Source organism: Pteronotus mesoamericanus, unplaced genomic scaffold (genome assembly GCF_021234165.1).
Source record: "Pteronotus mesoamericanus isolate MK-2021 breed Mesoamerican mustached bat unplaced genomic scaffold, CSHL_Meso_final contig_347, whole genome shotgun sequence".
NCBI classification, from domain to species: Eukaryota; Metazoa; Chordata; class Mammalia; order Chiroptera; family Mormoopidae; genus Pteronotus; species Pteronotus mesoamericanus.
The window spans coordinates 7167125-7189048 of record NW_026555137.1 but is presented as its reverse complement, the minus strand read 5'-3'; the positions used below and the strand labels follow the sequence as shown (position 1 = coordinate 7189048).

The window sequence follows — 21924 nt, the reverse complement described above, 5'->3', positions numbered from 1 at the left end:
AGCTTACTCTGTGATCTTGAATTTTATGTAGGTCTTTTTTCCCTCTCCATTCTGTAAACTTTGATAATCGGAGACTCCAGACACTCTTTCTTTGGAATTCCATAGACACACCTGGTACTTCAAATAATGCATATTTTGAATATGGCATTTTGAACTAACTGAATCAATACAGTACTGAGAAATGTTTTAGCTTTTTGACACCATCAATATTATTCCATTGTATTGCATAAATTATTGTTTTATTGTATTAATTAATATAAAAAAAGTACTTCTGATTTTTGTTAGTTCTATTTCTTAATGTATTTTTGAGTACATTTTGGAGATTTGGAAAACAAAACCCATGATTTTTGAGTGTTAAAAACCACTAGACTAGAATAAAAGAAGTGTCTGGTTTTGTTATACATTGATATTATAACAGGGCTTTTAAAATGAGTTAAGTCAATCCCATTTGATTTTTTTGTTACTGAAAATACTATTTGAAGTACTTAGCAAAAATGCATACCTTTATAAAATTTGTCCAGCTTTTGAATATGATTTTCCATACTTGGAGAAGAGATCAAATGATGGTAAGACAGTTTGGAAATCCTAGAAGGAAAAAGAGTGAAGATTACCACATATCTCTTACTGACATTGTATTATTATTATTGGCTTTAAATATATATAACAATAATTAATTTAATTGTAAAAAAAGAAGTGAAAATAGTTTTATTTAAATGATCTTAGTTTAAACTTTTTGATATATTAATTATATTTAATTTTTATTTTAATATAACAGATAATTTTGAATATATAAAATTACTTATTTTTAAATGCATATTTTGATTTTTGTTTTTTACATTTACTTCAATTTACTTTGGATAAAAACATATTCAAATTGCATACACTTTATTATTTTTAACATTTTTTAACATTGTATTTATTTTTTTAATTTTTAAATGTTTATTTTATTACAGTTGTCTCAATTTTTCCCCCTTTGCCCTCCTCCACCCATCCTACCCCGCCCCCTCTCCCACAGTCAATTCCCACTCTGTTGTCCATGTCCGTGGGTCATTCATACATGTTCTTTGTTTAGTTCCTTCTCCTTCTTTCTACCATTGTCCTCCTTCCCCATCCCCTCTGGTCACTTTCAGTCTGCTTCATGTTTCCTTGCCTGTGGTTTATTTTGTTCATTAGTTTATTTTGTTGAATAGATTTCACTTATAGGTGAGATCATATAGTATTTGTCTTTCACTGACTGGCTTATTTCACTTAGCATAATAGTCTCCAGTTCCATCCATGTTGTTGCAAAAGGAGTTCCTTCTTTCTTTTTTTTAAAAATGCATATCGATTTTATTTATTTATTTTTTTAATGTCAAGATCATAAAATATTAAAAAATTTAAATCCATTATAAAGTCTCAGCAATCATGACAGCTGCACAGAAATAATCAAGTAGATCAATGAAATAAAATTAGCATTCTAGAAACAACCATATGTATCTTTCTAACAATGTAATATATGATTAAATTGATATTTCATGTCAATGGGGAAAATAAGGCTCATTCAACATATAAGGTGTATGGATCACTATTACTTGAAATAAAACAAATATAGAGCCCTATTTCACACATTATACAAGAAATATTCAGGTGAGTTAAAAATCGATATGTAAAATCTAAGGAGTTTTAGGCAAAAATAAAAAATAGTATTTTTCTTACCCTGAAGTAACATATTCAAACCCAGAAGCTATAAAGTAAAATATTGACAATATGACTATATTAAACATTTAAGACTATACAGTAATATTCATGTAAAAAAAGTTAAAGGACAAGTGATACGATAAGAAAGTATTTGCAACACATCTATAAAAGGGTTAATAATTGTTTTTGTTTTTAGGGAAAAAATTCTACATTTAATCAAAAAATGGATAAAGAGTACCAAAAAGTCATTTAAAGCTTTTTAAAAAAATAATAAAAATAGGCAAGAAATATACAAAAACAGGTTTAATTTCAACAAATAATAAAAATATTTTTAATAATAAAGTTGTATTAAATTTAATAAAAATTAAAATAACACATCATTGTCACAGTAAGATTAATAAGTATTAAAAATATTGGTAATATCAAGTATTGGTGACTGTGAAAGGAACTGGGTATTCATAGACTCTTTTTCTTCATCTTCTTAAAGCAGTCTCTTTAGCATATTTTGCAGTGCTGGTTTGGTGGAGGTGTATTCTTTTAGCCTTCTTTTGTCTGAGAAGATCCTTATTTCGCCTTCCATTTTAATTGAGAGCCTTGCTGGGTAAAGCAGTCTTGGTTGCAGGCCTTTGCTTTTCTTCACTTGGAATATTTCCTGCCATTCCCTTATGGCTTGTAGTGTTTCTGTTGAGGAGTCACCTGCTAGCCATATTGGGACTCTCTTATATGTTACTGCCTGTTTCTCCCTTGCTTCCTTTAGGATTCTCTGTCTGTATTCAATATTTGCCATTTTAATGATGATATGTCTTGGAGTGGGCCTCATTGGGTTCCTCTTGAATTGGACCCTCTGTGCTTCCTGGACTTGTGTGACTTTTTCTCTCCTCAAATTAGGGAAGTATTCCATTATTACTTTTTCAAACAGCTTCTCTATCCCTTGCTTTTCTTCTCCTCCTTCCGGTATCCCTATTAAATGAATATTATTACGTTTCCGGTTGTCTGCATTTCCCTCAATGCCTCTTCATTCTTTTTGAGTCTTTTTTCATTTTCTTGCTCTTTCTGGGAGCTTTTTTCTACCTTATCCTCCAGCTCGCTGATTTGATCCTCTGCTTTATCTAGCGTGCTTTTGGTTCCTTCTACTGTGTTCTTCAATTCAGAAATTGTATTCTTCATTTCCTCTTGTCTCCCATTGATAGATTCTATGTCCTTTTTCATGCTGATATAGTTTGCAGTAAGTTCCTCATAGTTTCCTTTTAGTTTTTTGTAATTCTCTCTTAGCTCATTGAGCTTCCTTAGGACCATTGTTTGGAATTCAATATCTGATAGTTTACTTGCTTCTATTTCATTTGTTTCTCTTTCTGGGTATTTCTCCTTTCCCTTGAGCTGGGAGGTGTTTCTTTCTCTTCCCATTATTTGTGAGACTTTTTTTCTTTTTGCTGCTTCTTAAATTGATCTGTCTTGATTTCCCAACTTTGTGGTGTGAACTTCTGTGGTAGGAAACCACTGTTGTTGTTGTTTTTTTTCTTTCTGGATCTGCCTCTGATGATGTCAGATGTTGGCCCTGTCTGACCGTAGGCAGTCTGTTTGAGACTTCCAAGAATCTACTGTCTGTGGCTATCTCTTTCAGCTGTTAATCTAGTCACTCTGCACTCAGCAGTCAGACTTAGAGACACCACAGGGCGGGACAGAGTCCCTCCTGGGGGCAGGGTTATTGGGTCCTCTCATGCTTCTGCTGCTCAGGGGAGCGGTCTCCCTGAGAAAGATGGCTGCTGCCGCATGGGGGATGAGTCAGCACCGGGATCCCTCCAGCTACTCTCTCAGTTCTCTCCCCAAAGCCTCCTTCCCCAGTCTCTCCTCAGGCATTTCCAATGCCCTCTGCCCCTGCCTTTGCTGGAGCCCAAGGTAACTGGCTGCAAACAAAAATGTATGTGTTGGCCCTTCAAACAGCTCTTTGTGTCTCCAGCTGCCTGTCTCTGGCAGAGAGCAATCTGGCTGCTTTTCACAACTGGCTGTTTTCTGTGTACTTTTTGGGCTCTGGTGCTGTAGGCTGGAGATCCCTGCTTATGGTTTAGACCTCACTCATCTCAGGGGGATCCAATTGGCATTTCAATATCCTTCTGGTGGTGCCACCTATGGGCGCCCCACCTGCCTTCTTGAGTTTCTACCATACTCTTTACCAGTCAGGTTGTGCTAAAGCTGATTATTCTGTCTGCCTGAGGTTACAAGGCTCCTCTCTTGCTATTGTTCAGTTGTTTGTTCCAGATGATTTCTCCACAATTTAGTTGTAATTCTAGGTTGGTCCTGTGAGGAGGTCAGTGTGACTTCCACTCCCTCCTCCACCATCTTGATTCTCCCATGTTTTAAAATTTTTTAAAAAGATTTAATTTATTTATTTTTAGACAGAGGGAAAGGGAGGAAGAGAACATCAATGTTTGGTTGCCTCTCACATGTCCCCTACTGGGATCCTGACCCACAACACAGGCATGTGCCTTGACTGGGAGTTGAACCAGTGACCCTTTGGTTTGCAGGCTGGCAGCACTCAATCCACTGAGCCACACCAGTCAGGGCAGACGGCATATACTTTAAATGCATTGGATACATATAGTAGAAAAGAAGAAAGATCTAAAAATTAATAATTTAAGCTTCCGTTTTAGGAAAATAGGAAAAACTGAGCAAGAAAAAGACAAAATCAGAGCAAAGATCATGAAATTGAAAATCAACAACACCAAAGCTTGTTCTTTGCAAAGATCAATAAAGGTAATATACACCTAACCAGGCTACATAAAAAGAAAGAAGACACAAACTACTAATAATTACTGAGAGAGATGGGTGATCCCTCCTGATACCACAGAAGTTATTACAAACAGGTGACCACAAATTGATAACCAAGATGACATGGACCAATTTCTCTAAAAGACACAACCTACCAAAACTCACATAAGGAGAAAGAAATAATCTGAATGGTCTATATCTATTTTAATAATCAAATCAATAATTAATAACCTTCCCAAACAGGCCTAGATTATTTCTGGTGAATTCTACCATACAAGGAAGAGATGATACGGTTCCAGAAAACAGAAGCTTTCTTTAGGAACCACTTCCTAACTTACTGTTTTGTCATCTATAAAATGGAGATATCAGCTTTGTGGGTTGTGAGGATCAAATGGAAATGGGATAAGACACCTGGCAGTTAATACTGGTATGTTCCTCCCTCTCCCCTTCAATGGTAGAAGTCTATTCATATTCTACCCACAATGTTCTTTTAAAAACCAAACTCAGTAAATTTTATTGGTACCAATGGGAGACTAATTATAGTGAATTAATGCAGTGAAACAGGGCTCAAAGGATTTTGATCATATCCACCATTATTAAAAATATTTTGAACAAGTGCTCACAAGTGCTCTCAAATATGTCTAGTTATTTGTGTTAAATTATAGATGTGTAACACTGTGGTAGTATAATGGAATGTTAAGTAAAGAGATGAATGAGATAAAATAAAAGGAAATTTTTATATTTTCTGCATATATTCCTGTGGATTTTCTTGTGTACTACATTTTGAACTCCTCTAATATAATGAACAAAGCATCCGTGAATTCTGTTACACTTGGATCTGGTGCTCCATTAACATTTGAGCACCTACTGTGTGTCAGGACTATCCTAGCCAGTTTTCAACTAATTTTGGTAACTGAAACTTAGCCCTGCCCTCCACGAGTGGGAGAGTAAGACAACAAGTGATTATAGTTGTGTCGATAAACAAGGGTTGAGTCTTCATTCCCTCAAAGAAAATCAGAGTCTGGTTATCACTCTTATTTTTTAATTTAAAATCCCACATTCAACCAATAACTGTTACTTACTCCGATATGGCGAGAGGTGAAATGCCATAGAGATAGCTTTGGTGTTAGAAAGTATCTAGGGCTGACTCGCATTTGCATAAAATTGGACTCTTATCCAGAAAATAGGCCACCCTGCCATGGGAAGCTGCTGCTGAGCTCGAGAGAGGCTCCTAGATAACCCGTGTGCAGTATCACGTTTTAAATGAGGGGCTAGGGGTTGCTTTTCTGAAAAAGAGCCCCATGAAGACCAAACGCTCTTCATAAGGTGATTCTGAACCTGGCCGTGGCCGCTGTTCGCAAGAGCGCACAGGCTCTGCTCTCAGCCTGTGCAGCCAAATGCGAGTGACCGCTGCCCAGACGAGCCCCTTCGGACAGCTTAGGAGTCGAGCAGGGGGTGGCTCTTTGAGCTGGAATGCTGCCCAGGGCCATTTCTGAACCCAAGTCAAAAGGACAAAGAGCACCTTTCTGGGGCCATGTGCCGCCTCCATGTTCGATTGCTCCAGGTTGACAGCTGCCCTGCGTGTCGCTTATTTAAGGCTTTGGTATCACATTCCCACTCTTATTTCAGTGTGGGTACACCTAAGTTTTAAAGTTATATATTTGAATTTCTATTGATTTTTTTTTAAACACTTTTATACATCTTTCTTCTGACTAGCTTCATCTGTCCTTCCCTTGTTTAGTTCCTGTTCTGCCTCCATCTTTATAGCCTTGGCAGTAAATGCACAGCTGGGAGGCAGCAGGCCAGGCAGGTAAACTGAGACATGTAAACTCATCGCATCCTGGTGGTTAGGTCTTATTGCCATAATAAAAGGGACACTAGACATAAAGATATATCAGAAGTAATAGATCCAGACATAGAGATGTTACCATTGATCCTCATTACTCAGATTTCTCAAGTGCAAGTTCTCCTGCTTGCTAAAATTTACTTGTAATCCCAAAATCAATACAGCACTTGCATAGTCATTTATAGATATGAGTAGAGGGGCAAAAAATTTGAGTCACCTGGCACACACACACGTCCAGCTAAAGCCTGCTGTCTTGGCTCTAATACATACCATCATTTTTGGCAATATCGCTCTTTAACGCTCTTAATCGCTCTTCAGCAGGAGCCCTGCTGAAGCGCTGCCCGGGGCTCCTGAGTGGAAGGAGGCTGACATGCGCCTTCCAGAGAATGTGTGCATGTTAGACAGGCTTCATTGGGGCAAAGGTTATTGGGGCTTTCGCAACATAGTCAATGCTAATCAATGATACATATTAAATAAGGAGCCTTTAAACAAAACATGCACAAAACAATGTCATATATTGATTAGCTGACCAGAGGTGTGCAGGAACCCACCGCTACATTTCCCCTAGGAGCAACGTTCAGTAGGCACTAAGTCAGTGTCCAGAGTGATGCTGGAGAAGAGTGAAGGCTGCAACATAAGAGTCAGCTGCGTGTCCACAGTGGCGTCGGGGGCGACCACAGCACACTGCTGCGTGAGCTTGTGTGTTCTCCCAGAATAGCTCAGGTGCCCCTGCCTCTTGGTGCACAAGCAGCACTGAACAGACCAATGAATGAATGAGAACCTGAATACGTAAAATGAATGAACAGATTCAAAATACCATTTGCTACTCTTTAGGTGGTGGGAAGTAAATAACTCTTTGTGAACATGGACTAGATATAGGTAATAATCTGAAGTTCTCGTTTTATGAGACATAGGTTTCTCTAAAGTAAGATAAAGTATACATGAAGCTTTAATAAACAGAATTCTCACAACCCTATACTAAACATAAATTTTCATGTTATCAGGAATTATCCTGTTTATTTTCTTTCTGCTCATTTTAAAGAATTGGTTTATAACTTTCTGTCCTTCCTTCCTTCCTTCCTTCCTTCCTTCCTTCCTTCCTTCCTTCCTTCCTTCCTCCCTCCCTCCCTCCCTCCCCTCCTAAAAATATTAATCATGTGCCTGCTTATGCCAAGTACTATTCTGGGATACAGCAAAAAATAATTTAGTTTAAAACAGTCTTCATGGAGGTTACGTTTCTAGTGCGCAGAGATAGACAATAAGCAAATACATGTCCAATAATAATAAGCGCTGTGAAGGGAAATAAGACAGGGTAGAGGCGTAGGTCTGAGGGAATTGGGGAAAGGGCTTGCGACTTCGGATCCGGTGGTCGGGAGGGGCTGCTGTGAGGTCCTGCGCGCACTGACTTGAATGAGGTGAGGGCGTCACCATGCAAACTACAATGGTAACTACAGCCAACAGCTTTGTCACTGCCCCTCTCGAGCCACTGCAAGTAACCAAAACCCATGAAGCTCCCCTAGATGATCGCTTTATCTTCTCTAAGAGTTTTGGAGGCAAACCTTTTCCAACATCTGGAACCTGTTAGTGCAGTTGCTCTTGCAGCGAGGAATGTAGGGAAGCATCAAGCAAGAAAGAGGCATCATCCTTCCTCTGCAGCCAGCGTGACCGGGGCACGGCGGCGTTGGCCGTGAATAGAGCTCCATCCCTTCCACTTCAACAGGCACCGTCATACCCAATGTTATGGTCACCACACACAATCAGGGACACCACCCCAGCCCCCGAGGAGAAGGTTCAGTGAGCGAGGGGATCTATTCCGTGACCTCTCACTCCCACCGCGGCATCCATTCTTTAAAGCAGCATGGCTCAGGAGACGCAACTGGAGAAAGAAATAGGACTGTTAATAATGGTCACCTGTTTCTTTCCTTGAGCCCACATACGGTATCTAATGGCAAAATGTAATTAGCTAGAAACAAGATTCGCGCGGAACTAACACTTGCTGTGGTGCTCCGGGCGAGCAGCGGCGGCAGGCCTTTCCTTTTTCAGAGAGCAATAACCAGCCTTGCCCGGGCTGGGCTTGCTTGCCACGGTCGTGGGACCCTGGGAGAAAGAGCGGCCCTCTGGCAGAGCTACTGACAGACCGCACCTGCCCTCGGCTCTTCTTCAGGCTGTCTACATCCAAGATTGTGTGATGGGGTTTAGTATAATTTCCTGATTGGCTGGAGGGGAGGACTTGACATACCATGTCTTGTTCTTTTCCTAATTACCCCCTGAAGAAGCAAAGATCCTGAAACCAAACATTGGATAATTTAAACAGCAGAGCTACCTAAAATGAAGGATGATTTTCTACTTATTTAAATGGCTTTAAAAGGGTGAATCTTACCCTTGGAATCAACTAGTCATCAGATCTTAAAATAGACAGTAATATTGCCTTGCCTTCATGAAAGTCTGTGTGTTTCCTCTGTAGTCTATCATTTTCATCAAATGCTGTTTTCTACTTGTTGGTTTACTCTTTCACTGTGAAAATATGTATGATAATGTTTGGTATAAAAATCAAGAAATTAGTCTCGCAGCAGGGAGTCTGCTAACAACACCATTTTAATCGTATCCTTCAAGCGTTGGCAGAAAACATATTAATTGCAGTTTAATTTATGCAACAAATATTTCATTTTAATTATGCTTAATGTTTGTCAAGCTATAAGAATGTCAATAGTTCTGACAAGTGTTTTCTTACAAGTTTTTTTTAAGTGAAAGAATTAAAATCAGACGCTGTTTCTGAAAGAAATGATGAAAGATTTCTAATTACTGCTTACGTTTTTGAAAAATTGCTAATCTAGTAGCCCCAAAATAACATCTGGGAACATGGGAACTTGAAGCTTTATTACTCAATGTTTATAATTCTTAATAATATACATGCATCATTAACATGATGGAATTCTCCCAGGAAGGATTTCTTTTTCATAATTATAGGATATATCAGGAACTGTCATTGAATGGCGAATTTCCTCTATAGAAATGTTTTTGTTAATTCTGCTCAGGAAAGCTAACACAAGAATAAGTGAAACTGATTGCTGCCAATACACTGAACTGAGGAAAAGAATATTAACCATGAACAGAAGCAGAAAGAAAAATGCCAAAGCGCCGAAGCTGAACAGGAGTAATTACACGCAGCAAAAATATATTAAGCTCTTCCTGGATGCAAATCCTTCCCAAACATTCGGTCTCACATAAGAAGGCCACCTCCACCTGGACCTGCTCCTCTCTCCGGATGTGAATGACACCCCTCCGCCCCGACGTCTCTGGTAGCCATGCCTCCCTTCTCAAGGTGCTTTCCGGTTCTGCTCCGTGTCAGTGATTCCTTCCAGGTGCCGGCCCCTCCCAGAAGATCAGGCCCCTGGGGACAGGACCCCAGTCTTCTGTGCTTCTGCCCACTGCCTACCACCACCGGACAGCCTTGGGAACGGATAAGGTGTTCCGGATGCTATGGTTTGGGAAATGTCACTATTATTTCAACACCTTCTCTAGAGAAGTTATTCTACATAGGCCCGCATTTGAAAACTATTCATTGGGAAGACTTCTAGTTTTAAGGTGGCAGAGCAAGTAATTTCCTGCCTATCCTCTCAGAAATGCCTACCCCCTAAAACATAAAGGGTTATAAACATCTACAAAACTGCATATTCAGTAAAACCAAGAGACGGCGGTGAGCCCAAGTCCTCATTCATGCAGAGAGCCAGCTGCGGCTACCATGCCAGACCTGAGGACATCCCATCCTGTTCTTCCTACCTAAGCCCAGGACGGGCAGCTGTGGGACGAACCAGCAGACGGGAGATGAAGCTGGCTCTTGCCAAGGAGGACCGTACCTGAACGACGGGAGGGTAGGTCCCGAGTGTGCTCTTAGCATGGCAACTCTCTGAGCTTACTCTATCTATGCATGTGTCGTACTTGATAAACATAAAGGAAAAGAGAAATGATAGTGCACTGAAGTGTTTACTATTCCTCTTAAAGTTTCCTTTCTTTTCTTGATTCATTTATTTTTATTTTATTTTTTCCATTACCATTTAGTCCCCTTATTCCCCCTCCCGCCAGCAATCACCACACTGTTGTCCTTGTCCATGAGTCCTTTGTCCTTTTTGCTCAATCCCTGCTCCCCTAACCGCCCCTCCCGCCCCCGCACTTAGCTGTCATCCTGCTCTCCATCTATAGGTCTGTCTCTATCTTGCTTGTTAGTTCAGTTTGCCCCTTAGATGCCACATAGGAGTGAAATCATATGGTACTTGTCTTTCTCTGACTGGCTTATTTCACTTAGCATAATGTTCTGTAGGCCTATTCATACTATTGCAAAGGGTTAAGTTTCCTTTCAACTTGGACACTTTTATTAACTGCATTCCTCTCAGTAACTGATGCCTCACTTTTTATTGCTTTTATAAAATACCTAAACATATTTCTCATTTGTTATTTTTTTATAATTTCCTTTCATTTTCTGACATTTTACATTTTTAAACATTTCCCATATGCAAGTCTACATAATAAAACATATAAAAATGCAGATGAGATAATCAACAGAAATTAATGTATTTTATAATGCCAACTCCCTTTACAAGCTTTGGGAAAATTATATACACATTTACTAGTCTATGCACAATACTTAATGTCTATAAGTGAACCAAAATTACTAAAGATGGTGATCTATTTTCTGAACTTGTGTCCTTTTCCCAAACTAAATCAAATTAAGAAAGCAATGAGGATGTCCTCACAAGCTATTTCTCACACGGATGCCCTTGAACTTTACTGAGTCTAAACTCACAAATGTGTAGGTAAAACGCTTTGGTATTCTAAATATTAAGAAATGTTTATTTGTTGTCATCATTAAGAGCACTATTTATTGCAGAACATTTAAATATAACTTCTAGTTTATTTAATCTTTACAAATGAAAGGTTGTTACATTCAAGAACATTGATGTATAAGAATTTAATCTCAATATTTAATACATTATTCATTATTTGGAATAATATAAAATTATGTAAAGATTAAGAGGATATAAAAAGAGGAGAATTTAAGTGATTATGGCCTTTGAAATTCTAGGTTTGGCAGGGTCACACCATACAGAAATAACTCTTAAATAAAGTTAAATTCAACTGGGTATGCATAGTCTTGACTTATAACACCTTTGCTCTGCAGATAGAAATTTATCAGAAACAAAGTATATCTTATCATCACCAATATATAATATACTTAGTTGATAACTCTTTTTAAATTGTACTTTGAAACTAAACCATTAAAATGTTATATGCTTAGTTAATGAATTAACATGCAATTAATACTTAAAAATACTTGAGAAAATTTGACCTATTAAATAGGTTAACCACTCCTGTAATGTTGCTTCATTTACTATTCTATTTAATAAACCCTTTTCATAAGAAATGTAAAATAAATTCAATATAAGAAGAAAACTAGTGTAAAAGTAGCAAGTTCTAAGTAGTTCAGAGTTGTCTCTGATACACACAGGCTGAAAGCATGTATTGTGTATTAGCATGCCTTATGTCCATTAGCAATTTGAAGGTTAATAAAAATGATTAATAGAGCACATCTCTGATTTAAGCTTCATAGATTAAAGGTGTTCTAAATAAATGAAAATCTTGCATAGGTAATTCATAGTTCCTTTTTTTATCAAATAATAACCAGAATACTCTTGATTTCATTCAATGTTACTGAGTAAAATTTTGACAAGTGTATCTTCACTTTACTTAAGAAAAGAAAAAGAATTGTTTCATATTGAAAAGCCACATTAAAACTCTATTTTATCCTGAATGTAATATTAATATGCTAGACTGAAATAATTATGAGGTGTAGATTCTTTAAGCAAACATTATTTAGCAATGTAGTTTAGGATATTAATGAGTAATACTTTATATATCTCTTATGTTGACATATGTTTAGCTAATATAGATTATGTTATAGGTGTTAGTCATCATTAATGATATTTTTAGAAACCCATTAGTTTCCAAGAGCTTGGAAATTAATGGCAAAGGTATTTCAATTCGTTTTGTCTGCTCTCCAACTCCATGGTTAGGGCTTATCCAAATTTTCAAAACTGTTAATGTGATTTAGTGGATATTAACCTCACACAATGTTCCATTAAGCTCTTATCCATCATGGGGGCTAGTTAATTAGCCTACAGGAAGACTTTCTTTTCTTCCAAGAAATCACATATTTAGAGTCCTCAGGAAAACACTCTCTCATCTCTACCATCAATAGCCCATGGAAGAACTGGCCTAGGACGTGGGAGGAAAATTGCGAACAACAATTACTAGTATCTTCATCTTCCTGGGTAGAACTGAAGAAGTTACCACAAAATGACCTGGCGCTCAGTTATACCAGCAGGTGTTCAGAATAGCGGATAATTTTCAGGCTACGTAAATTCCTCTGAAATTCCTCCTTACTTGCCTAATTTAAAAAAAAAATGTCAATTAAAGATGGTATTCCATATTACATTAGCTTCAGATGTACATCAGAGCAGTTAGACATTTACATCCCTTATAATATGACCCCCCCCCAATAAGTCTAGCACCTCCCCAACACCATACACAGCTTAAGGCAACCTCCTTACATACTCTCTACTTTCTCACAAGCATTAAAGTTGGATTTGTCTTTTGGTCATTATTTTTTCAAGAGAAATTCCTAGCTGTCCTGGAGAGTTCAGCATAATGAGCAGAAAACACAAAATGGTTGGGCTGCGGAGAGCAAGCTGGAGGCCGGGCGCCCGCAGGGACGGCATTTGGGGGCCTCTATGCCACACAGAGAGGTCCTGAGAGGTGCCTGCAGCCTGGGACGATACGTGTTCACCTCTCCTCGCGCCCTGTTCTTAGTGTTGGAGAGCTAGGAAATGAGGGCGCAGGAACTGGGCTTGATCTGGCGTTAGGGGGCCCAGGCCAGGCAAGCGGAATGTAACGCCTGCTCCGTGGGATTGCCCTGCAGGCTGAGGCGCTGCTCTGCGCACAGCGGGTGTGTGCTGCACAGAGATTCTGGATGCGCTCTTAGGATGGAAACAAGATTTACTTAGAGACTGCAGCCGTGCCTGTGCCTGCAAAGTGACTGAGTCCCTTTTTTACATAAGATAACAACCTTTAAACCAGGTTTTCTGCATTGAACTTCAGGTCTATACAGAATAATTTAACTGGGAATATACAGAATTTTGGTCTTAATGGTTCCAGATGTTTGGCTCAATGCAAAATGTAGCACCTTTTAAAATGAGGTTGAATGATAAATGGGGAACTGTCCTCCTTTAATAATAAACTACCACCTATGTATTTATGTCATAGAAACCTGGCTGGGATTTTAGTCACTAACCACCAATGATGATTATCCTATGTTGTATTATACCTGCATTTGAAATAAAATACTGTTATACACAGATATGCTTTACTGCTACCTTTAGCAGGATTGAAACAGTATATCAAATTTTATTTTGGTGGACCTTTTATTAGCTTTCTACCACTTGATCACCTGATATCACTAATAATAAATTTTTTTTTATAAACTAGAGTTTGCAAGTCCTGTCCCAAGACTGTAATATTTCAAAAAACAGCCTAAGCTTTAGGGAAAAAACCAATTACAGAAACAGCATTAAAAATGCCAAGCGCCGGGCAGGAGCAATTCTGGATCAGTTTAAAAAAGTGATGGATGAAACTCTAATCCAAACCGAAGGAACAGTTTCACGACAAGCTGTGACCATTCCACACACTTCATTAGCTGCCATAATTAGCCTGGTGTTTCAATTTGTTGGAACTGGTGGGGACAATTTTCCTCCGAATGCAAACATCAAAAAACAGGGGCCCCCAGACTTGAGAAGAGGCCGGCGAGAGGCTTCCCAGCCTCCGGTAACTGAAAGATTAATTATCGCTGATGGGAGGCTGGGCGGTGACTGTCACTCTGTCTGCATGCGTCACTTGGGGCGTCGGGAGAAAGACATCGGCGACGCCACACTGCTCAGTCGAGCAGCCTCACGTTGGAGCACAGGATGCTTGTCCTATCCAGGGTGCTTAGGAGTGATTTTCCTTCCCATTTTCAGGGTCCAAGACTCACACCCATTTCTTTATATCAGAATTTTCAACCAGCTTCTAAAACATTGAGAAGTTTGGTTACTGTACTTTATATCTCAAGTCATATCTTCCTTCTTCCACTTTATAGATCAGCGAAAGAGTGGTTTCATATATTTCTATGATTGTGGCATCTTTCAAATATGCTTATAAATCTTCAACGAATAGATGTTTTAACCAATTTTTGAAACTACATTAATTTCACCTGTATTTATAAATATAGCTTTGTAATCCTAAGCCTGGATTAAGAGGATATACTTCGATTTTCCACAGTGTAACTTCATGAAATCTAATTAAAGGGGATGGTAGAAAAGGGACTTCTACTTAGTTTTCTTAGAACAAAAGAGATTTCTTTTAGTGCTTGGGTTATAGGCTAAGCTTATCCAAAATCAATAGTAAATACTTATAGACAGTGTCATTAAAACTTTTACAAAACTCTTAATTTTTAATCCCCATGGCTTTATAGCTATTTAATTATTTGCATTAAGATTATTGTTAAGCCAAAACTTTAAGTATGTTTAAAAAATCAAAACAAAACAAACTCATTCCTTGTGGCGACCTGTAATGAGTGAAGTGGAAGCAGTAATTTGGTGACATGTGGCAGGAGGAGCCACAGCCGAAGAAACTGGTGGTATTTTCAAATTCACTACATAGCAGAAAAAAAGTTCTGCCATGGGAAAACATCAACATCAGAGGGAAATGCTTGTCTGAGTTTCCAGAGGGCAACTTTCCATAGGTTCCATCAAAATCGAGTTCTTTTGTTCTCAGACAACTGTGCAATGAAAATATTACAACGTGGGCCCATATGGAATTTTAATTTTCTAGCAGTCATATTAGAAACACTAACGAGAAATAGGTGAAATTAATTGTAAGGTTACTAACTATTTTACCTCAGTAAGTGTAACGTATGGTCAGTGTAATGTGTGATTAATAAATATGAATATGTTCCTTTATTTTCTGGACCAAGTCTTCGGAATCCAGCGGCATTTCACGCAGCTCATCTCAGCTGAGAGAAGCCGCATCTCAGGTGCCGGCGGCTGCGTGACTGTCACACAGAACCACACACGCGCGCTCAGAGAACACTGGGCCCGCTTTCTCGGGGAGCGGTGTTCCGCTGCTCAGTGACCAGAGCAATTCTGGAATTCCGCGGCGCTGCACGCCCAACAAGGGGACCTATGGGAACAGATGCAATAGCCACCAAATCAGCCCTTCCCAATCAAGGGCCCGAGTCCTTCTCTCTTAATAAGTGGACGCTGATGAAATGCAAATAATTGTAAGAATCGCAACAATCAGTGAAGATAAGATTTGCGAAATCAACAGGCCGTGGGCCGCCCAGAGACTGAGAACAGCCACCCTCAGGGCCAGGGGCACGGTGCCGACTGCTACGCAGGCGCGTGAGTGAAACTAGATCCACACTGATCAGAGCTGACATCCAGCCAGCACGCACCTGGGTGGTCATACCGGTTATTAATAGGTGGGGAGGCTTTCATTATTTTCATCTCTCTCAATAAATAACCGCTCACCTAAGCAGCCCCCTCCACACCCCCCTCGTTCCAGTAGTTAGATAGATACTATATATCCCAGCGGGAGCCCCGGGGTCATTGTTCATTCTGACTATTTAGTACCTGCGCAGCATAGTTAGTGAATAATTCTAATATTACTAATGCCTAACATATACATATAATTAGCTTGGCATATTGACCAGAGTTAATTACCTGGTAAGTCTGTGGTTAATTTAGCCATGTTGTTGTTTTTGATCTCATCAAATTGCTTTGTCCTAAAATGTCAAGAAGTATGCTCAGAATCAAGATGTCTATATGTAGTAGGTCTAAACAGCCATACAAAAGGCATAGAGAATCTACTATCACTCGAGTCTGTCATTTGTTATTCAAAAATATTAGAGAGATTATTTCTCATCGGATGAGATTTTTCCTCCATAATTCTACATCTCTACTATTCATTTTTGATTTAATTTTGAACAGTGGAGGAGATACCCCAAATAGTTCTACATAATATTCAAACTTGTGTTGAATCATTCATCTTAATTTGTAACACAAAAAAGGAAAATCTTGAGACTTAGATAATGAAATAAACAACTTCTTGAGTGATAAAGATTTCACCACTGAAAACATAAAGTAAATGCAGCCGGAGAACTTCTGTCCTTTGTGAGAGTACTAGAGAGAATGTGGCTCTTTGTCACAAAAAGTGGCTGATTTGAGAAGGCTGGAAATGAATCAAAGTCTGATTTGCCCTATCCGAGGACCTTTGTCTGGAAATATCTCATAATGCAAATAGAAGAAGCCACATATCCTACAGGAAAAATCATGTGCTATTAAAATAAATGTTAAAGTTAACCTGTGATTTAGAACAGAACAATAAAATAGAAGAAATCCTTTATTCTGTCCCAAATACTTGGTATTTTCTAACATGTTATTGAGTAAGTGGCAGAACAAACATTTCCCTTCAGCATGTCCCAGGATATAACAGAAAGTAAGCAGCCAACTCATGGGTCTGGTCTGGTATGTTCCTACTAACATCATGCTAATTGAGAAATTCCTATTTTTGAGCCCATTTTTTGGAAACAGTACAAGCCGTTCTCCAGTCTTCTAAATGCTTAAAAGTTTTTTGTTGAACATAACTTCAACTGGAAGAAAAATCTCAAAACTCTATGACTAGGTAGAGTGTCTGCAATCTTTGGAAACACATCTGGTTTTACTGTCAAATGAAAAAAGTCTCACATGTCATCTTGATCATTTCTTTTGCAATTAGCATGAATTACTGCCAAAGGCGCTGTTCCAAACCCCTGAATGGAGGTGCGCCATTACAATGGCCAGCCTCAGGTGCCTTTGCAGAGAATTCTTGAGAGAAAATGAGAGCAGATTATGAAATGAAAAATCCTGAAGATAAGGAGTCAACTTTAAGTAGAAGTTTCAAAATACTTGAGAGAAATGTGAACCCTGGTTAGAACAATACAATAAGGAGTTCATTCATAGATTGGATTACTTTAGAATTGTATTGTTATTATTCAACGCACTATAACCATGTTATGCATGGTGCTGAAAAGTCATGAATCCTTTTGAACAAGCTCTTACTCTGGAAAATACGATTAGTGGAAGATAATTAAACCAACTCTTTAATTCTGGAGGAAGTGCTTTTGCAGGCTGAAGTGGAAAATGACAATTTGTTTATTTCTGTACAGGCAGAAATCTCTGCTGAAGTTTGCTTCTGCTTCCATGTCCCTAACATGATGCATGGATTTACAAGTCCCTGCTGTCACATGCTGATCAATAATGCAGACTCCAAAACACATAACCTCAATGGCTTAGGGACAAAAAAAATAAAATGACATGAATTCAATCTGGAGATTTGTAGATAACTTTTATATTCCCTTACTTCAACCTCTGCTCTCTGTCTAAGCAACTTATTGGAGTTCTAATTCCATTTGATGCTACATACCCTGGTAAATTGTTATTTTTCACTTTTGTTGCCATTAGAACAAAAAGTCACAGTCAAATTAATGTCAAAGGTAGGTGCGTTGCTGTGTTAAAAGGCTATCCCAACATTTCAACTTCTTGCTCAAGTGCAGCCACCGTAGTGTTTTCATTGAAATTTATTTTTATATATTTAATTCCTTTACTTGCTGAGTTTGGATTCATTTCCATATTTTTATAAAGGAAACACTTGCAAGTAATAATTATAAAAATAACTTGAAAAAGATTGTTATATTTTACCTCTGAAGGAAATTATTTTCCAATAAAATAAAATGGATGGCATTTAATGTCTGTAGATTTGCTTTTCTTTTTTTCTGAAGAGAACGTCCATGTGTTCAATTAGATTCTCTCAAGAGTCAGATGTCAAAAAAGGTATCAAATTATTAATTTGAAGTGTTAACATTATTTCTGAAGAAAAACAGCAATCTCCTGATTTGAACTGAAAACCCACATTGCCACTCCATATTTTAAATCCAATTTCTCACAGAAAATAAGGACAAGAAACGAAGTTGTCAAAGGCAAGTAAAGCCACACGGCTAAGTGGAAGAAAGGTAGTGACTTGACTTTCATCAGTGATCTCGTGAGCCTGTGCGGGAGGACAGGCCTTGACCACAAGCGTCCACGCCCACGAGCAGGGAACATGAACCTGTCATGGCGCCTTTGTCTTCCGTCACTCTTGGTAACTACACTCCCACGGAGAGAATAAGCATAAAGTAGAATATCACCTTGATATGTGCATTTCAATGTACATTTCTCCGTTCCACGTCATCCAGTGGCGGCTTTCCTGTACCCGGGAGGGTTCACAGCTGGGCAGGAGAGGACAAGTGGGCTCACGGGGCAAAGGCAGACACGCCTCGAGTCCGTGCAGCAGACAGACGCACTTCGGGCAGCGTGGTCCAAAAGTCACTAGCTTTTTGACTATAATGTTTACAAATGAAAACAAGTACATTGTCCTCCTAGGACATGGTACATCGTCATGATGAAAATGAGTATTTATTTACCAAAAATTTAAAAATACATATTGGAAAGAAGAAAAACTTTAAAAGAAGTTTCTTTCTTTGCTTTGGAATAACAGATTTTACTGAGTTGGTATTTTAAGCTATGTTGTACCCCATAGTAGTAGGAAGATTTCTTAAAAGTGGATTTTATATTAGTGTCATCAAAAACCAATGATTATTTCAATGCTACTCATAAGAAATACCACTTAAATCTACCAATGATTATTTTAATGCTACTTAGCGATAACTTTATATTAATACATGAGCTACATTCTGAGATGATTTTCTTCATAGAATACCAAATACTTAACATTTGATATTTGAACAACTCCCAATCGATAAAAAATCATGCAACTTCAGGTCCTTTAATTTTATTATCAGCATTTACATTTAGAATATATCAGTAAGATGAGAGAAAGTTAAATCATGAAAATTTTTATCAGTACTACTTTGGGTACTGATAAGTATATATGTTAGCTAGAAATATATCTAATATATCCTATCATGTTTTGTTTTTCTAGGATATTTTTAGAATTTTTACTGTGCTTTGAAATTTAGGTCATACTAGCCATGAATATGAAAACTTACTTTCCGAACTCTGAGTGTACATTTTATATATCATATTTTGTACTTCCCTAATTATGCTATTAGAACTAGAAAGTATGTTCATACTTGCAGCTTGGATTGCTTCTACCCTTTGGACATTATTTATGTATATTAAATGTCAACACGAAAATGACAGATGATTTCTGCATTCAATTAGAAAAACAATGAAACAATGTGCAGTGTCTCAAGAATCATATACGGAGAAAGTCAGCAAAGCTTCGGAGGGGAGGTTGTGGGGGGAGGGATTGAGGAAAATAAAAGGGACTCGCGGGCAGGGACAACAGCGTGGGGATTGCTGGGCGGCGCGCTCAGGCGACTAAATGGCAATGGAAGAACTACCGTACAGGTTATACTTAAAAAAAAAAAAAAGCTTCAGGTCCAAACAGGAATAGTTTCAAATTCCACTTACTTCTTTTAAAAAATACTATTTTGAAGAAAATGCTTTTAGCTTTTTTTAATGGCTTTTTGGCTTTAGCAATACTAATGAACTTCTACTGAATGTGTTAACAAATACAATGAAAGCCATTTTCACAAACAGTACGATGACATAAGAGTGAAGGGAGAAAGTATATGGCAAACACTATTTGTTCTTCGCGTTTGCTACCATAAATGTCATCCTGACCCATGGCATCATGTTGGTGAGCTAAAAAGAAACACAGACACACTTTCAGCCCAGTCTCCTAATGACAAATCATGAGGGTCATCGTGAAACATGCACAGAAAGAATATATAGCTAAAATAATAAAACGTTGAGTGAATACGCAGAAATTACATTTTATGTGCCCTAAGAAAAATTAATTTTGGACTAGGATGCCATTTTTATATCAGCATTTAATTTTTTTAACTACTACACTCGCCAGCCGTATGTAGCTTCACTTGGGAGCAGGGGCTGCGTTAGGAAAAGCTGTCCAGCGGAAGGAGGGGACCCTGGTCTGTCTCCACATGTCGGCGTAAGGGAGAGGCTGTGTGGACGGAGGGAACCTGGAAGACCCTAGGCATCAGCGGGGAGCTGAGCTCTGTAGTGAGTGCAATCAGGGTGAGCTGTCTCTGGAATGAGCAAAGAAATCAATCCAAAGAGCAACACGCCAACGTTTTTTCCCTCCAATGCCGCTCACAGGCAAGTTACACCGTCACATGAGGAAGGCAGGCAAAGCAAGAGATTTGTAACACAGCGGACAAATGACAATGCATTGCTAGTTAGACAGCATAATAAGTACCATCTAATTTTCTCTTTAAAATCCATTTATTCTTCAAAGCCCTAGATCATCATCAAGGGACCACATTTTTCAACTGAGGAATTACAGAGGAGGAAAATTAGATTTTATTAAATATTCTGATTGTGGTGAGCAAACTCGTTGCAAATGGCTCTTGGAATAGGTTTGATGAGAAAGTAAGGTCAATATTTGTATCCTTACAGTCAACATTGTGAAATATTTTGACTACTTTTGTACCTTTATAGTATTTAATCAATATCCTTAAATTCAGTTGTTGCCTAGATCAAGTTATCACTGTTTAGTTATCTAATATTTCAAATCTGTTAGACTTTTAACATGCCAGCAGGTTTAACATTTTCCTTATAGCTTATAACCTTATAACAGCCACATGAAAAGTAACTTGTATATTAACCCAGAGTTAATTATGCAAATATCAATCTGTCACTTGTAAAACAGAAATTATAAATTGTAGCATTCTCAAAATCAGGCTGGTAATAAGGCTTCAGCATCTTAATAAGATGAATATGAGTGTTTAGTTAAATAACTCTGTCAGGAATGCCTTTAAGAGAAGATATTGCATTTAGCATAATTTGGAAGATACTTCATTTAAGTATGTTAAAATAAATTAAATCTACAATATTAATTTTCACAATGGAACCATTTCTTCAAATGGAGTTTCAAGTAGGAAGCCCATGGTGCGAACTGAGTGGCATTATGGGTATTTCTTGGTGCACGTTATATAGCAGTAAACAAGGTAATGCCAAACACAGAGCAGTATTGACTTGTGCATTATTTTTATGGTCTGTGTCACTACTGGTTTCCTTCGCCTTTCTGTAGGTTTTAAAAAGTTTTAAATAACAACTTAGAAATTTACCAACAATAATTTTTAAAGTGCTGTTTTTATATTCCGATATAAAATCAATGGAATGATACAAAGGGATATAAAGTGTTATACATAAATTAAAATTTGACTTGATGGCAAGCTTTCCCATATTTGCACTAAGATTAACACAAGTTAGATGTTTGACATATTTAAATTTCAACATTAAACTTTTATAATATTAAACTGTAGTGTGAAAATAAATTTAAATTAATAAAGCAATTAATTTTTTAATCATCTTGAACTTGGTCAATTTATTGATGTGATTATATTATTACTTTCTAAATAATGTTACTACATTATTATTATAATGTTACTACATGAAAATGGGGTTAATGATGAATTTTAAATG

The 21924-nt window shown here is 37.9% G+C and overlaps 1 protein-coding gene across 1 annotated transcript in view; it reads right to left on the bottom strand.

The window, feature by feature from the left end:
• Positions 1-504: 504 nt before the first annotated feature.
• The window catches only part of SPATA17 (spermatogenesis associated 17), an 84022-nt gene continuing 62602 nt past the window's right edge, over positions 505-21924 (bottom strand). Inside the window, exon 10 of the mRNA XM_054576591.1 lies at positions 505-585. Within this exon, the coding sequence (XP_054432566.1) occupies positions 505-585 (81 nt within the window). The remainder of the gene's footprint in view (positions 586-21924) is intronic.